The sequence below is a fragment of the Prionailurus bengalensis genome, chromosome F2 (assembly GCF_016509475.1).
Source record: "Prionailurus bengalensis isolate Pbe53 chromosome F2, Fcat_Pben_1.1_paternal_pri, whole genome shotgun sequence".
In the NCBI taxonomy this organism is placed as follows: Eukaryota; Metazoa; Chordata; class Mammalia; order Carnivora; family Felidae; genus Prionailurus; species Prionailurus bengalensis.
This window is the reverse complement of record NC_057353.1, coordinates 49,472,354-49,486,451: the sequence shown is the minus strand read 5'-3', so window position 1 is coordinate 49,486,451 and position 14,098 is coordinate 49,472,354. Positions and strand designations below refer to the sequence as shown.

At 36.3% G+C, this 14,098-nt stretch overlaps 1 protein-coding gene across 34 annotated transcripts in view; it reads right to left on the bottom strand.

Moving 5' to 3' along the window:
* RIMS2 (regulating synaptic membrane exocytosis 2) overlaps positions 1 to 14,098 on the bottom strand; it is a 604,627-nt gene that overhangs the window by 410,754 nt on the left and 179,775 nt on the right. For all 34 annotated transcript variants that reach the window (XM_043601572.1, XM_043601575.1, XM_043601571.1 and 31 more), the window contains one exon: positions 9,925 to 10,235. In XM_043601572.1, coding sequence (XP_043457507.1) covers positions 9,925 to 10,235 — 311 coding nt within the window. The remainder of the gene's footprint in view (positions 1 to 9,924; positions 10,236 to 14,098) is intronic.

Below are 14,098 nucleotides of genomic sequence, written 5' to 3'. Positions count from 1 at the left end.
TCTCAAAGAATCAGCTTCTGGCTTCATTGTTTCTATTTTCTCTTTCACTGATTGCTGCTTTAGTTTTTGTTTTCTTTATTCTGCTTACTTGGGTTTAAATTGCTTTTCTTTTCTAAGTTTCCTAAGGTGGAAACTGACATCAATGCTTTGAGACCTTTCCTATTTTCTAATATAAGTATCTATTGCTATAAACTCTGCCCTAAGTACTGCTTTAGTGGCAGCCTACAAATTCCACGGTATGTTTTCATGTTAATTCAATTAAAAATGTTTTCTATCCTCTTTTTTGAAATCTTCTTTGATCGTTAGGTTATTTAAGAGTACGTTAATTAGCTTCCATATATCGGGGGATTTTTCCATAGATCTTCCTGTCACTGATTTCTAATTTAATGCCATTGTGACCAAAGAACATATCTTTTATTACTTGGATTTGTTTCATGGCCAAAATCTGGTCTATCTTGGTTACCGCTCTGTGTATCTCTAATAAGAATGAATATTCTGCTGCTTGGCGGACTGTTCTATAAACATCAATTAGGTCAGGTTACTTGATACTAATGTACAAGTCTACTCTATCTTTGCTGATTTTCTGCCTACTTGTTCTATTAGTTATTAAGACAAGGGTACTGAAATCTCCAAATATAATTGTGGATTTGTGTATCTCTCCTAAAAGTTTTACCAGTTTTTGCTTCATATATTTTGTTTGTCCTTTTATTTAAAGTGTGTTTAACTGGTGGTTACCAGAGGGGAGAAGGGTAGGGGGCAGGTTAAATGGGTGATGGGTATTAAGGAGGGCACTTGTTGTGATGAGCACTGGGTACTTTATGTAAGTGATGAATCACTAAACTATACACCTGACACTAATATTACACTGTACGTTAACTAACTGGAATTTAGATAAAAATCTGAAGAAACAAAGAATTGGTCACTATGTTTTCAAATTTTTCTTAGGACTCTTCAGGCTCTCCTCTCCTTCCAGGACCCAAATTACATGTATATTAAATACTTGATACTGTCCCACTGGTTGTGATTCTTTCACTTACAAATTATTTTACTCATTTTTATCTGTATTTCATTTTGCATCATTTCTATTGGCTTGTCTTCAGTTCTCGAATCCGTTCTTCCCTCAGTACCTAATTTTCCATCATCCCCATCAAATACATTTTTCATTTCAGATATTCTAATTCTCATCTCTACAAATTCAATTTGGGTTTTATTTTCTATATCTTATTAATCTCTAATTTACTTTTTTAAATTGTATGGGATACAATTCTAATAACTACTTTAAAGTTTTTCTTGCTAATTCTGCCATCTGTATCACTTCTGGGTTGACACCCTGTGTCTAATTACTTTCTTGTTATTGATTGTGTCTTCCTACCATTTTGTATGCCCAGTTATCTTTGGATGTCAAACATCGTGAACTTTAACTTGTTGGGTACTGAATACTTGTGTATTCCTATAAATCTTCTTGAACTCCTGGGAGGCAGTAAAATTACTTAGAAACAGTCTGATCTCTTCAGGTCCTGTTTTTATGATCTGCTATTCTGTCCCTCAGCAGTGCTTGTTTTAGCATTAATTATTCCCCATTGCAAAAGCAAGACTTTCCAAAATACCCTACCCACTGTTTCAGGAATCTTGAGGTTTGCTAGTCTGGCCACAAGGAACAGACATTATTCTTGGTCCTGGGTGAATGCAGGCCCGTGTTCCCTCTCATCATTTTGGATGACTCTTTCCCTGGCCACAGTTGCCAATCATTACTCCACTGAATACACAAAAAGAACCCTCTTCAGATCTCCAAGGTAGCTTGCTGTTCATCTGTCTCCTGTCTGGTATTCTGTCTAGCAAACTATAGTTGCCTTGGTTTCCTGAAGCCCTCAGAACTGTCTCCTCAACTCAGGAAGACCTCTGGGTTCTATACTCTTGTCCCTGTGCAATAGCCTGAAAACTCTCTCAAAGCAGTATGCTAGGGCAATCATGGAGCTCACTTTGTTTATTTACCACCTTTCAGGTGTTATTCTCCTTGATTGCCTAAGGCCAATTTCTAAAAAAACACTGCTTCAAATATATTGTCTATTTTTTCAGATGTCTGAGGCTGAAGGGTAAACCCAGGCCCTATTACTCCATCTATACTGGAAGCACAAGTCTTAAGCATATATTTTAACTACTACTTTTACTTTAAAATAATCAAATAAATGTTGCACAGCAAAGGAAACAACCAACAAAACTAAAAGGCAACCTATGGAACGAGAGAAACTATTCGCAATTGACATATCTAATAAAGGGTTAGTATCCAAACTATATGAAGAACTTCTAAAACTTGACACCCCAGAGCCAAATAATCCAATTTTAAAATGGGCAGAAAACATGAATAGACATTTTTCCAAAGAAAACATACACATGACCAACAGATCATGAAAAGATGCTCAACATCACTCACCATCAGGGAAATACAAATCAAAACTATAATGAGATATCACCTCACACTTGTCAGAATAGCCAAAATTAACACAAGGAACAAGTATTGGTGAGGATGGGGAGAAAGGATTCCCACTGCTGGTGGGAATGCAAACTAGAACAGCCACTGTGGAGAACAGTATGGAGGTTCCTCAAAAAGTTAAAAACAGAACTACCCGGGGTGCCTGGGTGGCTCAGTCGGTTGAGCGTCTGACTTTGGCTCGGGTCATGATCTCACAGCTCATGAGTTCAAGCCCCGTGTCACGCTCTGCACTGACAGCTCAGAGCCTGGAGCCTGCTTTAGATTCTGTGTCTCCCTCTCTCTCTGCCCCTAACCCACTCGCATTCTGTCTCCGTCTCTCTCAAAAATAAATAAACATTTAAAAAATTAAAAAAAAAAAATAGAACAACCCTACAATCTAGCAATTGTACTACTAGATACTTACCCAAAAAATACAAAAATACTAACTCAAAGGGATACATGCACCCTGAAGTTTACATCCAAAGTGTCCATCAACTGGGGCGCCTGGGTGGCGCAGTCGGTTAAGCGTCCGAATTCAGCCAGGTCATGATCTCAAGGTCCGTGAGTTCGAGCCCTGCGTCAGGCTCTGGGCTGATGGCTCAGAGCCTGGAGCCTGTTTCCGATTCTGTGTCTCCCTCTCTCTCTGCCCCTCCCCTGTTCATGCTCTGTCTCTCTCTGTCCCAAAAATAAATAAACGTTGAAAAAAAAATTTAAAAAAAAAAGTGTCCATCAACTGATAAATGCATAAAGAACATAGATAGATAGATAGATAGATAGATAGATAGATAGATAGATAGAATGGAATATTACTTAGCCGTAAAAAAGAATGAAATCTTGCCATTTGCAATGACATGAATGGAGCCAGGGAGTATTATGCTAAATGAAATAAATCAGTCAGAGAAAGACAAATACAATATGATTTCATTCATATGTGGAATATAAGAAACAAAACGAATGAGCAAAGTGGGGGGAAAAAGAGAGAGGGGGAAAATCCAAGAAGCCGACTCTTTAGAGAACAAACTAATGGTTACGAGAGAGAAGCTGGGTGGGAAATGAGGTCAATAAGTGATGGGGATTAAGGAGTGCACTTGTGATGAGCACCGGGTGATGTATGGAAGTGTTGAATCACTATATTTTACACTTGAAACTAATATTGTACTGTATGTTAACTAGTTGGAATCTGAATCAAAAATTTTTAACGAATTAATTATTTAATCAAATGTCACAAAAGTACCGGTAGGTTATAAACATCAGACAATAAGGAAATTACAATGATTACAAAACTACTAAACTTTCATTACACTTAATTTGCCTTAAAACTTTACATTTTAGATCTAAGATAATCACCTTGTATTTTTATTACTGTCTTGTCGTCACTTATAGCTGGTAGCATACTCACCATCTAACAAAATGCACTGAAATGTAACTGAGTCATATGACATTGTTAAAATTTTCCAGTCAGAACAAATGCTTAAGAATCTGGCATGCCTAACAACAGATGTTGGCGAGGATGCAGAGAAAGAGGATCCCTCTTGCACTACTGCTGGGGATGCAAACTGGTGCAGCCACTCTGGAAAACAGTATGGAAGTTTCTCAAAAAATTAAAAATAGAACTACCTTATGACCCAGCAATTGCACTACTAGGTATTTATCCAAGGGATACAGGTGTGCTGTTTCGAAGGGGCACATGCACCCCAATGTTTATAGCAGCACTATCAACAACAGCCAAAGTATGGAAGGAGCCCAAATGTCCATCGATGGATGAATGGATAAAGAAGATGTGGTATATATATACAATGGAGTATTACTCAGCAATCAAAAAGAATGCAATCTTGCCATTTGCAACTATGTGGACAGAACTAGAGGGTATTATGCTAAACGAAATTAGTCAGAGAAAGACAAATATCATATGACTTCACTCATATCAGGACTTTAAGATACAAAACAGATGAACATAACGGAAGGGAAATGAAAATAATATAAAAACAGGAAGGGGGACAAAACATAAAAGACTCTTAAATATGGCGAACAAACAGAGGGTTACTGGGAAGGGTTGGGGGAGGGCGGGGTGGGCTAAATGGGTAAGGGGCACTAAGGAATCTACTCCTGAAATCATTGTTGCACTATATGCTAACTAACTTGGATGTAAATTTAAAAAAATAAATTAAAAAGACAAAGAATGAAATCTTGCCATTTGCAACTACATGGATGGAGCCAGAAAGTATTATGCTAAGCAAAATAAGTCAGTCAAAGAAAGACAAATATCATATGATTCACCCATATGTGGAATTTAAGAAACAAAACAAATGAGCAAATGGGAAAAAAAGAGAGACAATCCAAGAAACAGACTCTTAACTATTAGAGAACAAACTGATGGTTACCCGAGGAGAGGTGGGCAGGGGGATGGGTTAAATAGGTGATGGGTATTAAGGAGTATACTTGTGATGAGCACTGGCTACTGTATGTAAGTGCTAAATCACTACATTGTACTCCTAAAACTAATATTATACTGTATATTAACAACTAAAATTTAAATAAAAACTTAAAAGATAAAAAGAAAGAATCTGGCATGCCTATGAAATGTTATTTCTTTGTAGTTATGTTTCTTAAAATGTTTCATATTTCATTAGAAGCAGTTAACTCTGTTACTTTTTCCTATTGCTTGTTAATTTTTGTTTTGCAAGAGAATAAAAAAGTAGGGAAAAATAGAGTGAGAAATATTACATAGTAATATAATTACAAGCTTAGAGTCAAAATGTCCTTATTGGAGACTTAACCTATTATGTCAGATACGTTCAGTTTTATATATGAATTATGGTGAAATTAGTTCAGCCATGTAGTAACAAAGTCTATACTGAAATTTGATAAATATCTGTTGAATAAGTGGAATATAACATATTATCACAATACGAATGAAGATAACCCTCTATTAACTGAACACAATACTACCAGTTATGGGAAAGAAAAAATAATGAAAGAGAATACTTTGAAGTTTATACCATGGCAGAGACCTTAAAATACAACATAACAAAGAATTTTAGAACTGGAAGTCTTTTTGAGATCTAACTGCCTGCCTCTTCTATTCTAGAGAGGGGAAACTGAGACACAATCAAAAGATATACACCTAACAAATGATAACAGTAAAGAGAAGAACTAAGAACAGGGACTTCCTGTTATATCCTTATGTCCTATTCGTATGTCTTCTGACTTCCCGCCAAACAAATTAGCCATAATATTTCTTACTTTTTAACTTCTCCCAATGTCCTAGGAAAGTGCTAAATAAATAGATAGTAAATTTTACATAAAAGAAAAAAAATTAACTCTTTCCTAAATTTTAACTACTAATTTTCAACTATGAAAATTATGAAAAAAGGAAAATTATGAATGAAGCATCCAACTGTTAAATAATTTCAAGTGTATAAAACATCAACTAAACATCGACAAATTTACTTTAACTTTCACATAATTTTATTTTCTTAACAAAAAATATAGTTTTTTAAATGGTTATTTCACCCACCCTCTTCTAGATCCCACCTTTGATTCCTTAACCCAGAGGTTCACAACCCTCCTCCATCCCAAGGCCTCTTTGTAAAACAAATATTTGTTAACATCCCCTTGACCATCTTGAAAATGAATTCAGAGGTAAAAAATCTAACTATATATGTACTACTTAAGATATATATTCCTAACTGTATAATAAAGAGGAAATAAATAAGAAGTGTATTTTAAAAAACAACATATATAAATAAGTAAATGCTCAGCCACCATGTCGTAATAAAGGAGCCAGGGGCTTGCAACCACATCAGTGTAGTCCATCTGCCAACAGGTAGCTGGTTTCCACCTTCTGACCCCCATTCAATAAATATGTCAGAACTCGGGGCACCTGGGTGGCTCAGTCGGTTAAGTGTCTGACTTCGGCTCAGGTCACGATCTCATGGTTCATGAGTTCAAGCCCTGTGCTGGGCTCTGTGCTGACAGCTCAGAGCCTGGAGCCTGCTTCAGATTCTGTGTCTCCCTCTCTGCCCTTCTTCTACTTGCTTGCTCTCTCTCTCTCTCTCTCTCTCTCTCTCTCAAAAATAAACATTAAAAAAAAATATGTCAGAACAGCATCTTCCAAGAACCTTACATGTTCACTCATATATGCCTCTTGGTGGCAATGGTACAGAAGACAACTGTCACTGAGCTATTAAAGGCCACTGGTGTTTCCCTTCCTAAGATATTCTTAGACGCCTCACTACTGGCCTTCACTACAAGTATTGGCATCACTTGTTAGAAATACAGATTTTCAAGCCCTACCTCAGGCCTACCGAATTAAAATCTATATTTTAATAAGATCACCACATGATAGTATGTAAATTAAAGACTGAGAAGCCACTGGGCATTCCTGAGGGGCATGACAAAGGGTAAGCCAACTGTACATAATTTTTTAAATGGTTATTTCAAAACTTATTCTGAAATTAAAAAAAAACATATTTGAAAACCTCTAACAATATTTTACCTCCAAATTGATAATAAATATTTACCATTTTATGAATAAACTAATTAAGTAAATGCTTATTAACTCAAAACTAAGATCTAGGGCCAACTGATAGTCATTCAATCAATAAACACTAAGGGTCTATGTGTAAAGCATTGTGCCAAAACCTGGGAGGGAAGAGGTCATAAAACAGGTCAAAACTACCCCAGAATGCAGTTAAAGATCAAACTAAGACGCCTTAAAAGAAAAATAAGTAACATACTTTTGTATCTGTCAAACACAATTCTAAGATCCACAGAGATTTAAAATAATTGAACCAAATCTTCTCCTTTTGTGGCCATCAGTTTCTGAATGGTATTGAGGAAACAAATCACTAATAATACTTTAAACTGAAGTTATATTCCTTATCAGTAGCTCCATTTCACAGTCCAACTCAAACTGCTCAAAGATCCACTCTGGTAAGAAAGAGAATAGATAAGGACAAAAAAGGAGCAACAGAGAGATGGGGGAGGGGGTGTTACCCAGACAAAAAGGAAGGAAAGAAAGAGAGAGAGTGGCTAGGCGGCAGACAGGGAGAGAGAGAACAAGAAAGCAGGCTTAACTGAAATAATTTAAACAGTAACAAAAGAAAATGGGCAAAGAAAGGAGACATCAGCAGAACAAAAGAGCTAACTACTCTCTAGGGTAGGAGTTGGCCAACAGTTTCTGTAAAGGGTCAGAGAGTAAATACTTTAGGCTATGAGAGCCATATGGTCTCTTGTAACTACTCAACCCTGGAGATGGAACTGAAAATAGCCATAAACAAGAAGTAAATGGAAAGGTATGGCTGTGTTCCAGGAAATCTTTATTTGCGGGGGGCAGGGGGGGGGCGTGGAGAACAGGTGGCAAGCCAGATTTGGCTTCAGGGCGTAGTGTGCTGACCCATGACCCACCCCATGCCCTAGGGGAAAGAATTAACTGGATTCATACTTACACACTTAACAAAACAAATTGCTGTCGAATCTGCATTTAATAATGATAAAACAAATGCTCTTTTTTTTTTTTTGCTTATAATACTTTGCCAATGAAAGAAGAGTTCAGAGATAATATTGAAAGATATCTTTGTTCTCATCACCACCTTCTACAAAGATTAGAGATGTGCTTCTATCTTCCTTACAAAGATGAATTAATCATTCATAAACTTATTGGATTTATTTTAAACGTCTACAACTTCCTGATGAGATACATTCCAAAACTTAATCGTCTATTATGTGATCCAATGTTTTAGTATTTCCCTTTATTCTTCCTGAACCTACCTTTCTAAAGTCCAAAGGAGACTATCTCATGCATCTATCTAGTTTTTGCAGAATGTGTCTATGCTCTCACTATTCATTTGACTTATTCATTAAAAATGTGTGAGAAATTCTTTAAAAATTCTATCTCCATTGGTTATCATCTATCTTTTTATCCAAGTTCATATACCATGACCATGATAATTGTCATTTTACAGACTTTATTGATTTCGAAAGTCCTCGTATAACACACACTGCCACAGTCCCAATCCACACTGCCTCATCATCTACCAGTCCCTGCATAGCAAAGTCTTACTATATCTCCCTAAGTGCTTTCTCTGGCCAAAAGAACCTGCTTGGAGAATGAGTTCCAAAGAGTTAACACCCTCCAAGAACAACCCTAGACCGATAACAAAGGAGAGGTAGGGTTTATAAATACCTCATCTCCTTGCCCATGAGGTAAGATAACTCTGAGGCCATTCTACCCTGCCTCCGGGAAGTCCCACTAAAATTGAGACTCGTTTGCCAAAAGAGGTAATCTGCTCTTGAATGTGCAGTATTGTGTTTTTTCTCTTAACTGGATCATTGCTCACTCCTCTACACGTGGTGTCTGGGATTGCCTTCCAAATTATTTTGTCTGCCTAAGGTGGACCTCAATCAAACTAAGAGGGTCCTCTAAACGTAAAACCCTTGGGTTCCTGAGATTTTAGACTGAGACATGTTCAGAGTATTTCAGCCATGAAACCACCACTGTTTTCCCCAAAGATAGGATTACCTTGTTTCACTTTTGCTAGTTTTCAAAAGAACTGGTGAAGCCATCATTTTATTATTCTCACAAGACACAGCGGCACGTTACGGTGGCAACTTTAGGCACAATATAAGGTGATTCCCAGTTATCTTACCTGTGATAAATGAATGCTCAGAACCCAACATCCTATTAGTATAATTTTAGATCTGTTTTTCCTCAAATGCATGACTTTGTACGTAGTCACACAGAAATTTATGGGCCACTTCTGGACAACAGAAATAGTATAAACCAGATATACTATACAGATTTTTTTAGTTTTCAATTCAAATAGGAATACGGTATAGAAAAATAATCTTCCCATGAAATTTTTTCATTCTCCCCTTTCAAAGGTAGGAAATATAGAACCATAAATACTATCTATAAAGTCTCATATTTTGAACATGAAGAAGCCACCAGAATTGATCCCAAGTAGCCCACAGATACAGAAAACTCATGAAACCCTTTTGTCTATTTGCGTCCTTGGGAAACTACCTCCACCTTCAGCCTAACGTAGAAGTTCTAAAGACATCAGTAATTTTCCCCATTCTCTTACCTCCCACTTGTGGTTAGTCTGTTCCATCCTACCTCTCTAAAATGTCTTAAAACTGTCTCTTCTTCATTCCCACTGCTCTTATCCCAGTCTGCCCTTCCTATGCCAATAACCTTCTATCTAGTCTGTTTTACTTCATTTCTTCATTCTGGAAAATCAGATAACCTAACGCTCCCTCATTAAACCCAACATTGTTCAAACCTCTAATAGCTCAAGTCCTAAACATCGCTTTCAGCATTTATATAAAACACATGGACATTTACATGACATTTAGATAACTCGTTGCCTCAACATTTCAATGTATTTGTATTTCTGTTTGGAATGAAGATTAAAAATAATGTTTACCTAAAGATTAAACAAAATGTTTACCTGTCTGACGCTATGTCACTGGCAATTTGGTGCTTCACTCCTGACCCATTTTTAATAGAATCCTGTCTTGTGAGCCCATGAGATCGACTTTTCTCCACTGCAGGTACAGATAAGTCACCTGAGGGTCCTTGGAACTGGGCCTGCTCATGCAGTTTTGCCTTCTTCTCCTGAGGCGCCTCCTCGTTCCGCAGTCCTCGGAGAACCTTTTGATCAGGTTGCTGTGGTGTGTTAGATCCACTGTTATAAAACCACGCTCCTGATTTAGTGAGGATTTCTTGTTGTTTTCGGCACAAATTACATACCCACATAACCTGCACACGAATACACAGGGAAAAAGATTAGTGTTTCCAAAAGTTAAAACACAAATAAAAAGACAGTTCAAACCAACAAAAAATTACATGGTTATCCTTTCTCAGGTTAAAATGTAATCCAGACTAAATGCTAATATTAATTCTATCACATACCCTTTCTTTTAATTTTGTCCGAGTAATTATAATGAAACAATGCTAACTGACAGCAGAAATACGAAACGAGAGCACCAAATTACTAGTTGTTTATCTGTAGTCTTTTCAATTACTTTTTATTTAAATGAGGAGCACGGTATAGTATAGGGAAAATGGATTTTGAGGCTAGACAGACTTGGGTTTAAATACCAACTCCAAGATTAGAAACTTTGCAACCTTGAACAAGGCAATAAACCTTCGTATCTATAAAACTTAGCTTCCTTAATGATACAATAGAGAAATAGGGATGATAATGCTTGTTTTCCTATATTGTTTTGAGAACTGAAGGTTGGAAATAATTTATACAAAATGTCTAGCCCAATGCTTGGTAGATGTTAGACTTCCAGTAGATCACCTACCTACCGGGAATGAGGCTAATCTATATTCAATTAACTATATTATAAGCTTCTTAAAGGGGCATTTATTTCTTTGAAGTAGCTCCTAATCGCTAACATAAAGCTAGGAACATTGTTGATCTTCAATAAAAACCTATTAGTTGCCCAATTTATAGAAGGACACTTGTTTTTATTCTCATTATAAGAAAAATTTACCACTGTAACCATTTTTAAGTGCTTAGTTCAGTAGTGCTAAGTATATTCACATAGTTGTGAAATGTATCTTCAAAACTTGTTCATCTTGCAAAACTCAGTCTATTAAACAGCAAATCCCTTTCTCCCTCTCTCCATCCCCAGGTAACCACCCTCCTACACTTGAATTTTTTCAAGATCAAGTGTAGCTATAGATATCTACATAGATAGGTTTTTCAGACTCTAGAAATCTAAGAATATTACAGCTGGTATTTGTGTGACCAGAAAATCTTCACCCTCTTCTAAGAAATCTTTTTCTATTAATCAGAAAAAAATAAAATTATATATTCATGAAATAAAAGGTGAGTTCATATTTCAAGTGAGTATTTTCTGATGTGTATGTCAAAACTGAATCTTACACAGCTCTCAAGATTACTAAACACCTCTTCATATTTTAAATAACTTATAATAGTAATAGATAGATCATTGCAGTAAAAAGGAGATTCATTATGGTGTTTTCAACTGATATAAGGATGTTTCTGTAAAATGCCATTTACAATTTTTAATTGCCCTTATTCTTGTTCATATTGCTTGTATAATCCATATCATGCATTGTACTTAATCATAATCATTTTTTATTATTTTGTTATCTCTTTGAACTGTATATACATTTCTTTTTTCCCCAATTAAATTCAAAGCTCATTGGGGACAGGGTTTATATCTTCTATTTGCATAAAGAGACACTATCAAGCACAGGACAGTAAGACCTTCTAATTGCTTGCTAACTTGAATTTTTTTGAAATCTTTCTCGGGGAAAGATAGTAAGATATCTGATATTATTACACTAAGATATATGTTTCACTGATTTCCAAAGGGATTAGTCATCAATAATGTCAACATATATGTGTGCCTATTTTATTTTTATAATAAGAAAGCATTTTTGAAATGAAAATAACAAAATATCACTCAAAATTTTAAAAAAAACTACCTCATAGTACAAATTTGTTTTGAATGTTCATGAAATATATCTCTCAGAAATCAAATTTCAACCAAATTCTTCAGGCTTTTGATGCCACCTTGTGACAAAAGTCAGTATTGCAGCTCTCTCTTAAAAGTGAAAGGCAAACTAAATAATAGAACCACAAAATGATGTTCAAATAAAGTTTGAATCTCAACTTTCGTTTTATTTTAAATAAATAACTATTCATATTATAGTGATAATAGAAGCCACCTGATTTCACAATATGAATTCATCTGGAATAAGTCAGAATATTGAGGATTAATATCCTTTGTGCCTGCTAACTGACAATAAAACAGAGTTCGTGAGTCAGACAACTATCCAATCACAATCATCTGCGGAAACAACCTGCTTCATTATTTGTCACAAGTAGGTTACTTAGGTTCTTCTGGAACAGAGATTCTCGAAGACTATCCTCTGGGACACACAACAGCATCAGGATCACCAGGCCCCATTCCAGACAGGAATTCTGGGACAGGACCCAGAAATCTGTGATTTTTTTTTTTTTTTGGTCAAATCCTACAGGTGATTCTGATGCCTGATAAAGTTAGAGAACCATTGGTTGAGGCAGAGATTCCCAGCTTGATACGAGGAACGGGTTACAGGTGTGCTCCCCAGTGACTATGGAAGGCCATGAGCCGCCTTCCCAATTTACCTCAGTGTGAACTATTCAGCATCCAAATGGTGACAGCAACATTTCTGTGTAGTCCCAAATTAGTAAAAGACTAGGAAGAACTGTGGGCCTCGTTTTCCTCATCTGTTAACACCCAGCGGACACTAATATGAGATAAATGAGCAGGAGGCACGAAGGATGATGTTGGATTCCTGTTAAAGACTCACTGCGCTAACATTCTCCCTACACTCTCTGGGATACCCACGCTGCCTGCTCCTTTTCTGACTGGACACTCTGTCCCCTCCTAAACTGCCAGCTCTTAGTAGTCTCATATCCTAATACCCGATTCACTTTCTTCTCTTCTTTTGCTATCTCCTCTCATTCTTGGATTAATAGTTTATTCATCTTAAAAGTTCACTAAACAAATCCACTCACTGAAGTAGTACAGAGGCTGACACTTTCACTTGAAGCCCCTCACGCACAGAGCAACTTAACTTATACACTGAGCATATGGGACTCCATCTCACAAACGCATACGCAGATGCATATGTGACTTGCAACGAACCGGTTATGAAACTATTAATGTCTATTAGAGGTGAGTTATGTATCTATGAAACACAATTAAACTAATTCGGGAATAAAATCACAGAGTTTTGTTAATGCAACCCTTTAAGCAGTTAGGTTAATCAGCAAGTGTATCATATGATGAAGGCTGTTAAAAAATATCTCAGTAATATGTACGCTTGGAAACAGTCATGGTTGGGGCCCATTAGTTTTGCTGATCTTCGCAAATATCAAACACACCGAAGCCCTGAGAATACAAAGACATATCGAATTCAAAATTATAAGGCATTATTACCTTCGTTTGTAAATATGCCAAAATTTTCAAAGTAATATAGCAATATTAAGAGAAGGAATGCTCTCTAATGACCCAAATTTGCCACTTATCATCATAAGTTCCACTTCACAAATATCCTTAGTAGGTTTGAAAGGGAGAAAAAAAATTAAGAAAAATTAAATATGTCTTTAAAATTATAAAAATAGGGGCTTCTGGGTGGCTCAGTCGGTTGAGTGACCAACTCTTGATTTCAGCTCAGATCATGATCGCAGGGTCATGGGACTGAGCTCTGCATTTGGCTCGACACGGAGCATGCAGCCTGCTTAAGATTCTCTCTCTCCCTCTGCCCCTCTCCCTCATTCATGCTCTCTCTCTCTCTCTCTCTAAAATAATTTTTTTAATTTAAAAAAGAAAATAAAATTGTAAAAATAATAAATTCAATAGCTAAGCCAAATACACAAAGAAAACAAAAACAAAATTATATCAAGTGCATATAATAATTTTAAAGCTCTGCAAATCCCTATAACTTCTCTCTAAATAGGGATAATAAAGAATACAGTAATTCAGGGAAAGGAAGGATTATTGGTTAGACTACAGACCAAGCTCTTAAGATCCGGCTAACTCTGAACAGAGAAAAGAATTTACTAGACTCCATTTCTAATCACTGCCAGCCTG